This window comes from Linepithema humile, chromosome 4 (assembly GCF_040581485.1).
Source record: "Linepithema humile isolate Giens D197 chromosome 4, Lhum_UNIL_v1.0, whole genome shotgun sequence".
NCBI classification, from domain to species: domain Eukaryota; kingdom Metazoa; phylum Arthropoda; class Insecta; order Hymenoptera; family Formicidae; genus Linepithema; species Linepithema humile.
In genome coordinates, this window is record NC_090131.1 from 28,841,885 (window position 1) to 28,859,395 (window position 17,511).

Sequence of the window (17,511 nt, forward strand, 5' to 3'; positions counted from 1 at the left end):
ACTCCGAGCCGAGAGAGAAAGAGTCAAGAAGTGATGTTTATTCTGTCTCGCACGTTTATCTTAGGTGATTGCGCATGTGTGCGGTATCCTCTCTATTCACGCTGCTTGTTTCTGCGTCTCAAATCTGGTCACACTGGCGCCGTCTCGTGTGAATGTAACGATTACTGTATTTTCACTATCATATAGTTAATATCAATTCTAAATCGAGTCTGCTCATCGTCAATCAGTTTCTTTTTAATTATTACAAGTTCTAACTATTTTATATACGAACATATTGTTTTAAAAACATTTGGAATGAACATTTAGAAATGTATGTTGACAGGTAAATAATTCCACGTGACAACTTACTCCGATTCGTGCAACAGAACATTGTTCAAAATAATTTACAAATTTGCAAATCATCACAATTCCAAGATGATATTTATAATTTATAGTTATTTTCAAAGACTTGCTTATTTAACTTGTAATCATAAATAATGCTTTTGTATTTTTAGCACACATCTCGCTATTGAGATTAAAATTGAGGGCAATAGCAAAAATGAGATACCTTCTCTGCAATCAAGGATTATTTATATTTTATAATCTAGCGTGAGAAGCAATTTTTGTAAAGAGCATTGGCATAAAATGGCTGATAAAAGCATCAGTGGCAGTCCACTGCCAGCAGAAAAATTACCAGAATGTTGGAATCAGGAAGAAAGAATAAGTGCACTGTTTTCGCCATTTCGCAGTAAATCTGCAAATCCACAGGATTGGACATCTAAATACAAATTCTGGAATAATTTGATATATGAATGGCTGAAACATACTATGCATTGCAGTTTTTCTATTGTTGATTTAAATGAAGTGTTTAAAAGGAAAGGTTGCGCACCTCTTTGTCTGGTTACCGTAATTGAGGAGCTTCTTAGGTATCGTTTTATTATTAAACACATATCCAACCTTTAAAATAATTTTATATTAGTTGTTAATCAATGAATTATAATTATTTGTAAAAAAATTAAAAATAAGATACATTGCTTAGTGTTTTAATTACATTTTGGGATAATACATACATATACATGTATATATTTAATTTTGCAGAAATAATGAGATAATTGAAGAGACTGATTTTTTTAAAGAACCATGTGAAACATGGACAGCATGGTCCGTTGATATATTTGTGAAGAAACCAATTAGCTGGTCTTTTTCTAAAGTAAAGAATTATGTAGTAGGCCAAAATACAAATAAGACAGAAGTGAGATACATATACCTGCGAATGGTGCGAGAATTAGGTGACATTATCCTCTCTATTGTTGAGATTAAAAAAGACAATGTTTTATTCCCAATTTCGGAAATACTAGAATATTGCAAGAGCAAAACAAAAAAAGAAATTTCAGAGAATACAGTGCGATTAGTGTTGGAGTGGTTAAGACGTCAGAAAAGAGTTGCTTTTAGAAAAAGTTCTAACCCAAATAGCGAATTATTAGTTAAAATCTCCACACAAACAGTAAAAGACATTACGGAGACAGAAGAAAGCATGTATAAGTTATTGAAGCAGGAGAATAAACTAATCAAGGAAATAGAGTTTATGGAGCAAGAAAAACTTAATATTGTTAGTGAAGCAAAATCATATTTAGCGAAAGAATTGCGTCAAATGGCAAAAACACGTTTAAAGAGAAAAATGGAATTAGAAAAGACAATAGAAAAGCGCGCGCAAGCTCTTGCAAATCTGCGTACTCTTATTACCAGCATTGAAGATGCACATTCTAATTCTGCTGTACTATCTGCGTATAAAACTGGGTCTGACGTATTGAAAAAGATGGGGAAGGATGGTTTAACGGAATTCACTGTTAGAGACGTTATGGACGACATTAATGAAGTAAGAAATTTGTATATATTAAATATATGCATTAATCGTAATATAAAAAGAAACACACTAATATATTTAATGATTAGGCTTTAGAAGAGAAAAAGGAAATAGATTCAGTTTTATCCGAAACACTGAACAACTCTGACTCTGATCTCGAAAAGGAATTAGCAGAACTACTGAATGAACAAGATGTAGAGGATTCTAATACAGTTTTTGAATCAAATCCAGAGGTTGAACAATTAGAGCAACGTTTGAAACGGCTGTGCACGGAAGGTAAATATTATAAGATTTTATTTTCATATTTCATATAAAATAATGGATTGCATCATACAGATTTAGCTTCACCTGGCAACAACATAACTGCACTACCATCTGTGCCATCCCATAAAGATAAGAAAGCAGAGGAATCTCAATGGTTGTAAGTTTTAAAGAAATGTTTTTTCATATTTATACAAATGTGTAATGGTCAAAAGTATTATGAAATGATTTGTCTCTTATTTTTTTCTCTTAATATTTTAACGATACCTTGTGTTGAATATTGTAAAAACAACGTTTGTCATGTAATATAAGATACATTAAAACATGTTCTATCATGTATTAAAATAAACTAAAGATTTTTATCAAAATTACTTTGTATCTCAGCATATTAAGTTAAAATTAAAGATATGTAGCAACAGATTTGTATTTTTGCTTGTACTATTTGTTATGTTGTTTATCTGTGTTTATATTATAAAGTAATAATAGATAGAATCAATTTTACTGATAAAATTACAAGCGTACAATTATTATTATAAAATTAATCTTATCATCTTTATCACATATGTGAAAAAGAAACGTCTTCAAGTCTTCAATAATTTCATTCAACAAAAAATACAGATAATTACCAACAGTGTACACATATATGGCACAAAAATAATATATTTTTTTTTAATTTCATGATTATGTGTAACAATTGATAGATTATGCGATTTAATTGACAGTCAACTTGGAAATCTATAATATTCAAGACTTATTCGGACATGATGGATATGGCCGATTTTGTTCTAATCTTGCAATTACATCTTGTATCCATCCTATATGGCTAAATACTCGTGTATATAGGGAATACAGGTTGTTGTCGCAACGAGGAACTCCGTCTCTATATATCGTGCCGAGTGAAACGCTAACAATACCTCGGAGATACCATAAACCATTAGTTTTAACGACGAATCCACCACCACTGTCGCCATCACAAACGGAAGAACCTGAAATATAAGATTTATATTATCTCTTTACGTTTTTTTAAGATTTTCATAAAATAAGTATTCCCCAATTTTTTAATATTTATATTGTCTCTTTCTTTTCCTTCGTTTTTACGTTGTTTTATATTATAATTTTAATTTAAACTATATTTTTTATCACTTTTGTGTTAAAAATTGTAGTATTTTATATAGCAGTCGTCTTTCTCTTTTACTAACCATTTAAATAACCTGCACAAAACTTGTCAATAGTAATAAATTGTCCTGTATCGGGGTTTTGGCTCGCAGATTCGCACTGACTATACGAAATATATGGCACTCTCAATGCTTGCAATAATGCGCTGGATTCACCTACTGCGGTTCTTCCAAATCCCGCTACTTTTCCATAAATACCTGGCTCTAGTATAGTTTGATCGCTGTTAGGATCTAAGCATGCAGGAACCAACCAAGTCGACAATACGAATGGCTGAACGAGCTCTAATAACGCAATATCCGAGACATAATTTCCCGTAAGTCCTAGATAATTACATATAATATGAATTTTTTTCACCTACAACAAAACGTTCAGGATTAACAACAGTACGAATGTATTAGTTGCATTATATCTACATACGTATATTTGCAAACCTTGTTCTTTTTAACGAGGCGTTGATCATGAAAGGGTGAGTCGTAATCACGAAAGATATTTCCGGTTGCTATATAAATCTTGTTAGCATCAATCACTCGCTTATTGGGGTCGTCGTATACGCAGTGAGCTGCTGTTATCAAGAGACTCTCTTGAATAATGGTTGCTCCACAGAAATATTTCTTTGATTTGTTTGATTGTTCGCGATACATTGTAGCGTGCCACGGAAACTCTGTGATATTGGGCGTTTCACCGTCAACAATGAGCGGTGTAACATTAGCAGGTAGTGTGCCGCATACTACAACAAATACTTGGATTAAAAATATTTGTCTTGGAGAGTATAAAATAGTACTCTTCATGCTTGTCATTAAGAAAGAAAGAGATAATTCACAATAACCATAACTTGATTACATACCAATGCAATTTTGCGATTAATGGGACAGGAGAGAAAGAGAGAGTAATATTAAGGTGATATATCAATTAAATATCAATTTTTAATAATTCTAAAACTATTTATTAAATATAATGTTTAATAAAATATAAATTTGTACACATATGGCATCATTCAAAATTAAACCATCTCACAATACTATCATTAAAGCTTTTCTTTAGGAAACAATTCTTAGTTATAATGTTAATAAAAATTATGACACGTAGGAAAACATTGGTATGTGAATTATCTCAAATAATTATCATTCCAAAATTGTAAAACTAAAATGATTTAAAATTGCTTATTCTAAAACTTTATGACCACGTCCAAAGTTCTTCTGTTACTAAATTACTACTTGGCGTTGGTAAATTAATATTTATATTTGTTTCTTGGGCATTTGTATGTATAATGATTTTATCTTCTAAAATTTCAATGAATGTAGCATTATTTCTATTTAAAAAGGATTGCAACGTAAGTTTTGTATCGTTAAGATAAATATTTATCATAAGCGGACCTGGAACACATCGTGTAGGCTGCGGTTCCCATTGACCGTTAGCATTACATCTCACTTCGTTTCTTGAAAGTAAAGTATTTTCACGTCGATAGCTGTTCCGACATGACAATGTCGCCTTTGTGTTTGGTGAAACCGGAGACTCGCATGATACCCATTCATTGTTGTATGTACATGTAGCTTCAGTTGATGCAGTGCTCAAAGGTTTGCACCGTATTGCTGTCAATAAATATTTTAAATATATAAATATATAAATATATAAATTTTATATAAATATATAAATATATAAAAAAAACTGTCGATTTTGGCTATTGAAAGATTCAAGAATTGAGTTTAAATGTCGAAATATTAATTTTCTTCTAGATTTTTGTTTTTCTCAATGCTCCAAAAAAAAAACCATACAATTATTATTTTGATACCTGAACAAACTGGTATATTAAGCCATCTTCCTTCAATGCTGCAACTCACATCACTGGAACCATTTAATCTATATCCCGAATTGCAAGAATAAATGAGATGAGATCCCAATTGTAATTCCGTTCCTTCCTGAACGTCACAATCTTCTCCGTTTGAACATTGCGATCGATGTAATTGCCAGTGACCATTTTCTGGTTGTGGAGGTGCTCTGCAAGTTCTCGAGCTAGGCGACACAGGGGGACGTGGTCGTGATGAAGTTGGTCTCGATATCGGTCTTAATGTAGTGCTAGTAGTAATCGGTAGCGACGCTGGCCATTCAGAGCATAATGATCGACTCTCGTCCGATCCATCGGCGCAATTGTTCACTCCGTTACATCGTAGGTCACCGTCGATACAAGCTCCGTAAGCGCAACGGAAAGCTGTTGCAGGACAGCTACAAATGCAAATCATCGTGAGCTTACGCGGACCACTCGATCAATGGAACATGTTTCGAATTACAAATAAGCATGCGAAGAGATAAAGTTTTATTCTTACGGTAATGATTTGCATCTTTTAGGCACTTCGTCAGAACCGTCCGCGCAGTTTGAAGTTCCGTCGCATACATCGATGGTAGAAATGCACTCTCCGTTGTCACATGAAAACTGATTTGCTCTGCATTGTGGCCTGGGTGTTGCCGTTGGATTTTTTGTACTAGTTATCCTACACCGGGGTTGCGTTTCATCACTATTGTCAACACAGTCCTGAATGCCATTGCACACGGAATCTCCATTTATACACGCACCATAATTACACCGAAAGGCATACGCAGGACACAGAATCTCTGGTTTTGTGCACTCGGTCACTGTTTCATCCGATGAGTCCCTGCAATGTGCTGTACCATCGCATAATAATTCGCCCGCTATACATTCTCCATTGCGGCATCGAAATCTCTCCAATCTATTCAAACAAATAGTAGTATCTTTATTTATCTGATGCACATCAACATAACTTATTCTAACGTAACGTAAATACTTACCCGCAGACATTGCTTCTCTGTGCGTATCCAGAATCAATATATACTAAAACCCAAAAAGTAAAAAATTTTACTACATTATAAAAATAATATTTCTGATCTAATATTTATTTTCTATTTTGAGTAAACGTGCATGAAATTATATTTAATTAAATTATTTTAATCATGATTGTGGTTTCGAATATTATACAATATATTCTTTAATGTTTATATTGAGGTTTTATGAGGAAAAAGAAGCAATTGTAATAAATGTTTGTTAAATTGATTGGCGATAAAAGAAACATCAGAAAATGCGATAGTTATGCACATAGTAGAGATGTGTATTGCATACATTCTACATATGTATTATCTTCGGTTATTATCTACTAGTATAAGTAAACATGTACGCAAGCTAGTTCTGCTATTCGAGGTTCAAGGTCACTAAACTGGTTTCTTAAACTGGCTGAGATTACGTCGATACTTCACAAATTGCTAAAACCAAGATGTGAATGTATGATAATCGTTCAAAAGTTTAGCATAAAACTCGTATCACTGGTCTTATTTACACTAAATCTGTATTATATATATAAACAAACAAATATATATATAATATATATGTATGTATATATGTATGTATATTTGTTTACGTCATCAAATTAAGCTACGAATTTCAACTACGAATTTAATACGAATATAGTATGCTTGATATCATATCAAATAATTAGTGTAAACTAGAAAATGTATTAATACAAATAATTAGTGTAAACCATTATAAATACAGAATCAAGTGATAAAATTTTGGTCACTAAGCATCTCATTCACAAATAAGTATTGAATGTGTGCATCAATCAATTAATTCAGAGTAAAATGCGTAGATTAAGAGATTATCTAAAGAGATTTCATAATCGGAAAATGTTAGGAATTCAAATAACCCAAAAATAGTTAATGAGCATGAGATAATGTTGATGAAATTAATGAAAAATAACTGCACCTTGGAGTGTTTTCAATATTATTCCCAATGTTATCGCCAGATAATTAATAGAAGTCTTATTTACCACAAATAACTGTTAATACGGCGGCGATTCGCTGAACAATCCGCATGGTAAAGCACTCCGTGAGTGAAAGACTAAAGTTGCTATCTATATCTCCTTATATATGATACAACGCTCGCTCTCTGTAATTCACTGGAAACTGGTTGCAGGGAGACTGGAATTACCCACATTGAAGCAAAGCATACATTTATCATTTTAATGTGTGCGTATGCGGATGCATTAGGAAAATACATGCTCACTTTATTCGTTGAAAATTTTATCTAAATTAATGTATTTTTACAGCATTTCTGATTGCAAATTTTCTTTTTTGGGATGCAAATTTTCTTTTCGTTTACAAGCACATTAGTAATTTACGAGATATTCGAGTTTAATTAGAGAAGTAAAATTTTAAAAGACTTCGAATATACAATATTATTAAAAAAACATTTATCTAATAGCATTTCATAAAATCACACAGTAAAATAATAGATTATAATACATCAAATAATTCTAATAAACATAGCGAAAGATACATGTTTTACCAAAAGAAAAATGCAAACACTGTTAAATTCTCGTAAATTTATGACATGTATATATATATATATATAAACTTTTTAAAGATGTTTATATTGTACATGCTATCATATTAATATAAAAAAGACATTATACTTGATGCAATAGTTCAAAGTGCATTTCCACATTTAAACAAAATTTTTATCAATATTTCTACAAAATACATGCGTATTCTCCCAGTACTATTCATTCTTAGAGTACATTTTTATTGAATATAAGATATTATAATTGTAATTACAATAATAAAATATAGGATTAATATTTATTTTAATGATATTTTTAGAATCGATCATGTTTGTCATTAATAATTTCATTATTTATTATAATTTTAGTAATTAATTATATATAACACGATTTACCTAGTTACAAGTAAATCTTCAATAGAATATATTTGTAATATAAGTAAAAGTATTATTTAAAAAGCATATAGAATTTATTGCAAAGTGCATAGCTTATTTAATTGTTATAATATCTAACAAAGTTTAACAAAAATAGTATTTTAAACATATATTTATCACATTATTTATCTATTTAAATGCGATTTAAAAACATAAAGTAATAAAAATTATAATAATAACAAAATCGACATAATGTGAAATTAATAGGTACTGTTAAAATTATAAATGTAATCTCAATATTTTTAACTTCATAAAGAATATTATTTTTCAAGTCATAAATGTAATTTCACATAATCATAAAAAAGAATTTAGATATTTATCAGTGAGAGCCGTATGATAATCCCGTTAGCAAATGTAGAAGCGTGTTTCTTGGTTCATGTAAGACTTATTCGGCACACGATGAATATGGCCGATTTTGTTCTAATGTTGCAATTACGTCTTGTATCCATCCTATGTGGCTAGATATTCGTGTATATAAAGAATACAAGTTGTTGTCACAACGAAGAGTTCCCGCTATATTTATCGTGCCAAGCGAAACGCTAACAATACCTCGAAGATACCATAAGCCATTAGTTTTAATGATTAATCCATTACCACTGTCGCCATCACAAACAGAAGAACCTGAAACGCAAGATTTATATAAGTTATCTTTTTACGTTTTTTAAGATTTTTTATTATTATGATTTTAATTTAAATGGTACAACTATATTTTTGATCACTTTTGTGTTAAAAAATATAGTATTTTATATATCAGTCGTCTTTCTCTTTTACTAACCATTTAAATAACCTGCACAAAACTTGTCAATAGTAATAAATTGTTCTGTATCGGTGCTTTGGCTTGCAGATTTGCACTGATAATACGAAACATACGGCACTCTTAATGCTTGCAATACTGCGCTGGATTCACCATCTGCAGTTCTACCAAATCCTGCGACTTTTCCATAAACACCTGGTTCCAACACAGTTTGATCGCTGAAAGGATCTAAGCATGCAGGGACCAACCAGGTCGACAATACGAACGGTTCGTCGAGTTCTAATATCGCAATATCCCAGACATAATTTGTTATAAGTCCTAGATAATTGCATGGAATATAAATATTTTTTACCTGCAAGAGAAAACATTCAGAATTAGTAACATTGCGAGTAGATTAGTTATGTTGTAAACATCTATATTCGCAAACCTTGTTCTTTTTAACGAGGCGTCGATCATGAAAGGGTGAGTCGTAATCGCGAAAGATGTTTCCGGTTGCTACATAAATCTTTTTAGGGTCAATCACTTTCCTAATACTGTCATCGTATACGCAGGTGGCTGCTGTTATCAAAAGATTCTCTTGAATGATAGTGGCTCCGCAGAAATATCTTTTTTCTTTGTTCGGCATATCTCTATACAATGAGGCATGCCATGGGAATTCTATGATATCGGGTGTATATCCACCTATAATGAGCGGTGTAATTTGGGGTGGTAATATGCCGCATACTGCAACGAATAAAAATTGGTTGAAAAAAATCCCCTTGGAAAACGTTTCTTGATAAGATCAAACAGTTAAAAATTTCAATAAACATTTCTATCTAAAGTAGTTTGCAAGGTATATAAATTTAATATAATTAAAGTAAATAGTTATTGTTAACAAACCTGGTACACATTGTATAGGCTGTGGTTCCCATTGACCAGTAGCATTACATCTCACTTCGTCCCGTTCCTTTCGTGTAAGTAGATTAGATTGACGTTGATAACTATTTCGACAGGACAATGACGCCCTCGTTCCTGGTAAAACTGGCAATTCGCATGATATCTGTTCATCGTTGTATGTACATCGAGCTTCAACTGACGCAGTGTTTAAAGATTTGCAGCGTACTTCTATCATAAAATTTTTTTTAACATATAAATAGCTTGTTATTCTGTTTTTACTACGATATATTGCAACTTTCATGTAAGAATTTACCTTAAAATTTTTAATCTGAATTTTCTAGATTATATTTTCTTTTCTTTTCTCAAATGGATGCTCCAAGCATGTGTAATTATTATTTTAATACCTGAACAAACTGGTATATTGACCAGTTTTCCCTCGAAATTGCAAAACGCATCAATGGAGCCATTTATTTCATATCCTGGATTGCAAGAATAGATGAGATGAGATCCTGATTCCAGTTCCGTTCCTTCCGAAACGTTACAACTTAATCCATTTAAGCATTGCGTTTGATGTAACTCCCAGTGACCATTTTCCGGTTGCGGAGGCGCTCTGCAAGCTCTTGACTTAGGTGTTACAGAACTTGGAGTTGCTGTTTCAGTTGCTTGTATTGCTTCTAGTTGTACTATTTTGAAACCAAAAATAGTTTAGTATCTCTATAGTTTTGATCTCCGAGTTAAATTAATTTTTTAGTTACATGGGAAATGAAGAATAATATACTAAACTGTACAATCATTGCGTAAAAGATATTTTTTAATATTAAATTGAATAAATATAAGAAGACATAAAAGAGGAAGCGCAATAGCATTTATTGATATTTTTAGATATGAATAACAAAAGAACATAACATTCTTAACATTCTTCATTATTGTGATCATTTTTGTCATTTAAACAGTAAAGAAGAAGAATAAAATTCTTCTATTTTAAATTCAAGGCTATCAAACTGGTTTCTGAAGCCAATTAAAATTACAGCGAAATTATTGCAATTATTTTTACGGAAATGCGAATATGCAATGACGAAAGGTTAGCATATTTGATAAGATTCCTTACTACATATACATTATCGAGATAAGAATAATTTACAGTAAAAATGTTTCTATTAATATCCTTATTCATAACTTCCTTTAAATAATTAATATTAATTTTAGTTAATTTTAGCCAAATATTTAACTTCAGTCATTTACTAATCAGTTATTTGATATTCCATTATGAAAATTGAATAATTTTCTATAAATGATCTAAAAATGATATCAAGCGCACTGAACGCAGTGAAAAATAGCATGTTTAGATATAATTATTAGCTTATTAGCTTATATAATTCCTTATTAGTGTTATTTCTCTTGATTATATATATTCATTGAATACATTTCCTTTGTAGCGATATTTCATTAATTTAATTTAGTTTGGCAACTTCTGATTTAATAAATTTATTATTTAGTATTTTGTTACTTTTAATTCTCTGATCTAAGATTTTTAATTGTCACAATTGATATTTATATGAATCCTACTTACCGCAAATAATTATTAGCGCAATAATCGATTTGACAATCATAGTAAAGCACTTTATAGCGAAACGTCAGCAATTGTATTTGTATGTCTTTATAGCAGAAGGTTCAGCCACACACTGGAAACTGGTTGCAACTAGACGTGAATTATTCAGCTTGATACTGCCATCTCTCTCTATTTCTAGTATATGAACAGCAAGCCGTGCAAGCTTAATTTATACGCTGCTGACTTATCTAAATTATAAATATATTTTTATAACATTAATGAGTACAAAATGCAAGTTTTTTCTTTTTTTATAGGTTTTTTCTTGTCTGATTTCTCGTCACTTACTATGAGAAAGTGAAATTTTAAAGAAAGATTAATTAGTATGCATTGTATTGTTGAAAAATATTTTCCTGAGTCTGACAAACATTGCGGAAGTCATATATTTTGTCAAAAGGGAAATGCAAATTGCATTATTTATGATCATTAGCAATTTTCGAGTATTAATTACTTAAGTACGAAAGTAAATCTTTTGTAAGATATATTTGTACAGTATAAGTAAGAACATTGTTTAAATATGCACGTATCAAATTTATTGAGAAATATGTACATAGCTTACTTAATTTGTGACAATACCTAATATATTTTGTAAAGAATATTGTTAAGAATATCTTAAGCAGATGATTATCACATAATCTATCCGTTTAAAACACAAAATAATAAAAATTATGATAATAATAAAACTGATATAACAAGAAATTAACAGGTACTGGTAAAGTTATAAATGTAAACTCAACATTTTTAACATTCCTAAAAAATACTACTTTTCAAGTCATAAATGCTTTTTTCAACAAAAATGTAATTTCATACAATTACATAAAAAAGAAATATTTAAATATTTATTAGCGATTTATACTTACCTATTGCACAAAATTGTACGTTTAAAATCAAACTTATATATATATTTTTTAAATTCGTTGTACCATAATCAAACATAATTCTGTTGTATACAAATATAGAAGTGTCTCTTAGTTCCTCCAAGACTTATTCGGGCATTCGGGATATTGCCGATTTTGTTCTATTGTTGCAATTACGTCTTGTATCCATCCTATATGGCTAGATATTCGTGTATATAAGGAATACAAGTTGTTGTCACAACGAGGACTTCCCGCTATATTTATCGTGCCAAGCGAAACGCTAACAATACCTCGAAGGTACCACAAACCATTAGTTTGAACGACTAATCCACCACCACTGTCGCCATCACAAACAGAAGAACCTGAAACGCAAGACTTATGTAAATTATCTGTTTTTACGTTTTTTAAAGATTTTTATAAAGTATTCTCCAATTTTTTAATATTTTCTCTTTTTTTCTTTCGTTTTGTTTTACATTATAATTTTAATTTAAATGGTACAACTATATTTTCGATCACTTTTGTGTAAAAAAATGTAGTATTTTATATATCAGTTGTCTTTCTCTTTTACTAACCATTCAAATAGCCTGCACAAAACTTGTCAATAGTAATAAATTGTTCTGTATCGGCGTTTAGACTTGCAGATTTGCACTGGTTATACGAAATATATGGCACTTTCAGTGATTGTAAAATTGCGCTGGATTCACCGTCCGAAGTTCTACCAAACCCTGCGACTTTGCCATAAACACCTGGCTCCAACACAGTTTGATCGCTAAAAGGATCTAAGCATGCAGGAACCAACCAAGTCGACAATTCGAATGGTTCAGCGAGTTCTAATATCGCAATATCCCAAACATAATTTCCTGTAAGTCCTATGTATTTGCATATAATATAAATATCTCTCACCTGTAAGAAAATGTTCATGGTTAACAATAGTGCAAACATATTAGTCGCATTACATATATTTATATTTGCAAACCTTGTTCTTTTTAACGAGGCGTCGATCGTTATAAGGCGAGTCGTAATCGCGAAAGATGTTTCCGGTTGCTATAAGAATCTTATTAGGATCAATCACCCGTTTGGTGGTGTCATCGTATATGCAGTGAGCTGCTGTTACCAAGAGATTCTCTTGAATAATAGTTGCTCCACAGAAATATTTCTTTTTGCGGCCTTCATCGTAATACATTGAAGCATGCCACGGGAATTCTGTGATTTTGGGTGTAACACCGCCCCAAATGAGCGGTGAAACAGGAGCAGGTAATATGCCGCATTCTGCAACAAACACTTTGATTGGAGAAATCGTCACGAAAATCATCTCTTGGTAAGATAAAACAGTGTACTGATGATTATGCAGAAAAAAGGAGGAAAATTCAATTGCACATCAGTTCAATTTTGGTATTAGTAGGTGCAGAAAAAGAAGTGACGCAAGATCCCATGTAAAACTTTTGCGAACAAATTTATTAAATATTTCTTAACAAGTTTTTAAGTTATAAATTGTACAGTACATCATTAAAAATGTTTGAGAACTGTGTATTGAGAACAATGTTTAAGAATTATGTTATTAAGGCTTTGGTTTTTCGAAGAACTATTTGGAGTGTAATAATTTTAATGAAAAAAATGCATAGGAACATAGAACATTGGTACGTGACGCCAAGACTATAAAAATTAAATGACTATTATTTATAATCTGTCACTATTTTATGGTTTTAAAGCCATATATATACAAGATTTTTTTGTTGCCAAATTACAGCTTGGAATTGACGCAATTTACACTTTAATAATATGGATTCATGTCATTTGTACATATTATAATAACATTATCTTTCTAAATTTCAATAAAGGAAGCATTATTTCTACCTAAAAAAAAACGTGTAAAAAGATTGTAATTCTGACTCGATTACACAATGTAATTTTGCGATCAACGGGATAGGAAAGAGAGTGATGCTAAGGTCGCGTATTAATTAATTTTAAACCATTTCATAATAAATTTATTAAATATAGTATTTAACCTAAAAAGATATAAATTTGTATATATCATAGCACAGTTAAAAAATAAAGCACGTTATAATACTATATTGTTGTAGCTTTGGTTTTTTTCACAGAAAGTAGTTCTGAATTATAATTTTACTAAAAATTATAATATAGGAAGACATTGATATGTGAATTATTTCGATGGAAATAACTAGCATGGCAAAACTATCAAAATAAATTATAAAAAATTTTGCCTATTGCAAAGTTCTATGGCCATGGCCAAGGTTTTTCTGTTACTAAATTACTATTTGGCTTTGGCTTTATCTTCACGTCTATATTTGGATAATTTGAATCTTTGCCATCTGTATGTATAATAATCTTATCCTCTAAAACTTCAATAAGCGTAGCATTGTTTCTATTTGAAGAAGTTTGTAATGTAAGTTTAGTGTTGTTAAGATAAATATTTATCGTGAGCGGACCTGGAACACATTGTATGGGTTGTGGTTCCCATTGATCATAAACATTACACTTTACTTCGTTCCTTGTAAGTAGATTAGCTTGAGGTTCATAGCTATTTCGGCAGGACAATGACGCCCTCGTTCCTGGTAGAACTGGAGAGTCACATGATACCCAATTATTGTTGTATGTACATGTAGCTTCAGTTGATGCAGTGTTCAAAATTTTGCAGCGTACTTCTATCAATAAATAATTTGAACATATATCATTAATTTGTAATTCTAGTTTTGACTATAACACATTAAAATATTCAGTATACTAGAATTGAGTTTAATTTTCTAAAGATTATTGGTTTTTTTTTTCTTAAATACGTTCCAAAAACATGAATATTATATACATACCTAAACAAACTGGTACATTAAGCCACTTTCCTTCAAAATTGCAACTCACATCGGAGGAACCATTTAAAATATATCCTGGGTTACAGGAATAAATGAGATGAGAACCTAATTGCAGTTTCGTTCTTTCCGGAATGTCGCAATATAATGTATATGAACACTGCGGCCCGTGTAACTTGTAATGACCATTTTGCGGTTGAGGAGGCGCTGTGCAAGGTTTAAAGTTGGTATTCACAGAGAAAGTTTCAATTGAAGGTCGTAATGTTGATATTGGATCTGGTTTTAAGTACGATGTCACCCATTCAAGTGTCACAGAAGGACGTGGAGTATATTCTGGTTGTACAAATGGCTTTGATATATTTGATGTGTTTGATGATTCTTCTGTCTCTGGTCTTCGTACGTCTAATTCCGGTACTAATAGATTTATCGGCCCTACTGGTTTATCTGGCACGTCTGATTTCCCTGGCGCTATTGGTCTTATTGATCTTACTTGAAATCCTAATCCAATTCCACTGCACAATATTATATCTTCGTCCGATTCATCTACACAATTGCTTTTTCCGTCACACTTTAGATCATTATCGATACAAGCTCCGTAAGCACAACGAAATCTCGTCAAGGGACAGCTGTAAATAAATCATCAGTTGTGAAAAAATATTTCCCATGCGAAACATTTAGTCAATGGAACGTGTTTCAAATTATCAGTGTAAGCATGTAAAGAAATAAAATTATTCTCACGGTAATGATCTGCATATCGCAGATTTTTCGTCAGAACCATCCGCACAGTTCAAAGTTCCGTCACATAGATCAGTGTTGGAAATACATTGTCCATTACTACACGTAAACTGATTCGCCTTGCATTTTGCGGCCCTTCTTGTTCGATTATATTCTGCTTTTTCACATTCGACCTCTGTCTCATCGGACGAATCTTTACAGTGTGCTGTACCATCGCATAATAATTTGCCTTCTATACACTCTCCACTGCGACATTGAAATTTCTCTAGCCTGTTTGAGCAATTAAACAAGCAAATATTTATTTGCATTGAGCGACTTAAATTTATTGAAATGATTTACTGCAATATGCATTTACTGCAAACACTTACCCACAATTATTAGCTTGTGCATACTGAAAATCAATATAGACTGAAAAACCAAAAGAATCATTTTACTGTGTTACAAAAAACTAGTTTCCGTCATTTTATATGTTGAGTGATTGTGTGAATTAAAATTATATTTTATCAATTCATTTTAATTATGAATAAGATTTTTCTAAAAAAGACACAAGCATCGCATATTCATTGATAATGGATATAAATATCCATTTGAGTGTAAAAAGCGTACATTCGTTTGATACCGAAAAATGCCAACAAATACAATAATAGATCCATTGATTTTTAAGACGCCAAATTGATCTTTTAATTATATGGAAAATGGAGAATAAATTAAACTGTACAACTGTCTCACGAGATCTATTCTCAAATATCAAGTTGAATAGTGAGCACAGAAGGAAATGTGATAGAGTTTATTCTGCAACGTGAATAAAAAAAGTGTGATTGAGCTGTTTAAGATTTTGCGCATGCATCCTTGCCTTCGGCACTTAAACTAAGATCGATTCATCCATTCAAAATTCAAGGCCACCAAACTGGTTTCTGAAACTGGCTGAAGTTAAGGCAATATTGCAAATTGTTTAGACAGAGATGCAAATGTACAATTATCACGAAAGGTCGTCATTGTGATAACATTAAATATCAGTATACACATTATCAATGTTTCTGAATATAAAACCTTAATCATTTTTAATTTTAATCAAATTATCAATTAATTAATAAGATTTTATTGTGTAAATTAAATCGTTTTCTTTAGTATTTTACTTCAACTAATAAACATAATGCATTGTTACTTTAATTAATAAACATAAAATTCTTAAAAAAAAAAAAAATTATTTTAATAATTTTTTTTTTTAACTCCAGACTTTATAGCTTTGCGATTACAATTTTTATTAGTATCGTAATATGTGATTTTTAATCGTCACACAACAATTGATAAATTTTATATGTGTGAATCCTACTTACCGCAAATAATTATTAGCGCGATAATCCATTCGGCAATCTGCATGGTATAAACACTCCGTAGCAGAATGTAAGGAACTGTGTCCGTGCGTCCTTATATTATGAGACTCAGTCAGTCACTGATTGTCAGGGATTCACTGGAAACTGGTTGCAGTAAGATTATCTGGTTGGACATTCCATATATGCCATCTCTATTTTTAATACACGAAGAAAAACAAGCTATACCAGCTTAGTTTATGAAAACTTATCTAAGCGATTAATTAATCGTCGAGAAAATACTGTAGTTGAATCTGCATATGTGCGTACGCATCCTTGATAACCAATTCAAAGAAATATAAATACTAGATAAATACTTTTATTATAACACGCGATTAAAAAATCCCGATGTCATTTTCAGATTTTTACAGAATTGTTTGGAAAATTGGAAAAATTTATAATTACATATTTAAGCCTAATTAGATAAAAAA

The 17,511-nt window shown here is 31.1% G+C and overlaps 2 protein-coding genes across 3 annotated transcripts; one reads left to right on the plus strand and one right to left on the minus strand.

Moving 5' to 3' along the window:
- The first annotated feature begins 104 nt into the window (after nucleotides 1–104).
- LOC105673365 (charged multivesicular body protein 7) lies at nucleotides 105–2,524 on the plus strand. Of its 2 annotated transcripts, none has more exons than XM_012368945.2 (5): nucleotides 105–322; nucleotides 495–905; nucleotides 1,078–1,855; nucleotides 1,933–2,119; nucleotides 2,180–2,524. In XM_012368945.2, the coding sequence occupies exons 2-5, from the start codon at nucleotides 625–627 to the stop codon at nucleotides 2,266–2,268; spliced, it is 1,335 nt and encodes a 444-aa protein (XP_012224368.2). In that variant the 5' UTR covers nucleotides 105–322; nucleotides 495–624; the 3' UTR covers nucleotides 2,269–2,524. The 2 variants fall into 2 exon arrangements, with proteins under 2 accessions (XP_012224368.2, XP_012224369.2); XM_012368946.2 differs by having other exon boundaries at nucleotides 105–310.
- LOC105673362 (uncharacterized) lies at nucleotides 2,121–17,380 on the minus strand. Its single transcript, XM_012368942.2, has 22 exons — nucleotides 17,048–17,380; nucleotides 16,079–16,118; nucleotides 15,714–15,980; nucleotides 14,979–15,601; nucleotides 14,601–14,816; nucleotides 13,130–13,422; nucleotides 12,726–13,056; nucleotides 12,267–12,515; nucleotides 10,095–10,373; nucleotides 9,694–9,918; nucleotides 9,242–9,537; nucleotides 8,836–9,166; nucleotides 8,449–8,681; nucleotides 7,632–7,650; nucleotides 7,114–7,206; nucleotides 6,083–6,125; nucleotides 5,602–6,003; nucleotides 5,070–5,500; nucleotides 4,654–4,869; nucleotides 3,712–4,007; nucleotides 3,304–3,634; nucleotides 2,121–3,090 (listed from the first exon to the last, which is right to left on the minus strand). The coding sequence occupies exons 1-22, from the start codon at nucleotides 17,088–17,090 to the stop codon at nucleotides 2,849–2,851; spliced, it is 5,499 nt and encodes a 1,832-aa protein (XP_012224365.2). The 5' UTR covers nucleotides 17,091–17,380; the 3' UTR covers nucleotides 2,121–2,848.
- Between the last annotated feature and the right edge of the window lie 131 nt (nucleotides 17,381–17,511).

Bases quoted from the DNA above. Each gene is read 5' to 3' on its own strand.
- LOC105673362 (XM_012368942.2), bottom strand. From the start codon at position 17,090: ATGCAGATTGCCGAATGGATTATCGCGCTAATAATTATTTGCG. The intron at 9,538-9,693 runs GTTTGTTAACAA...TATTCGTTGCAG, and splicing joins GCCTATACAATGTGTACCAG to TATGCGGCATATTACCACCC. The intron at 3,635-3,711 runs GTTTGCAAATAT...GTTTTGTTGTAG, and splicing joins GCCTCGTTAAAAAGAACAAG to GTGAAAAAAATTCATATTAT.
- LOC105673365 (XM_012368945.2), top strand. From the start codon at position 625: ATGGCTGATAAAAGCATCAGTGGCAGTCCACTGCCAGCAGAAAAATTA. The intron at 906-1,077 runs GTATCGTTTTAT...TTAATTTTGCAG, and splicing joins GTAATTGAGGAGCTTCTTAG to AAATAATGAGATAATTGAAG. The intron at 1,856-1,932 runs GTAAGAAATTTG...TTTAATGATTAG, and splicing joins TTATGGACGACATTAATGAA to GCTTTAGAAGAGAAAAAGGA.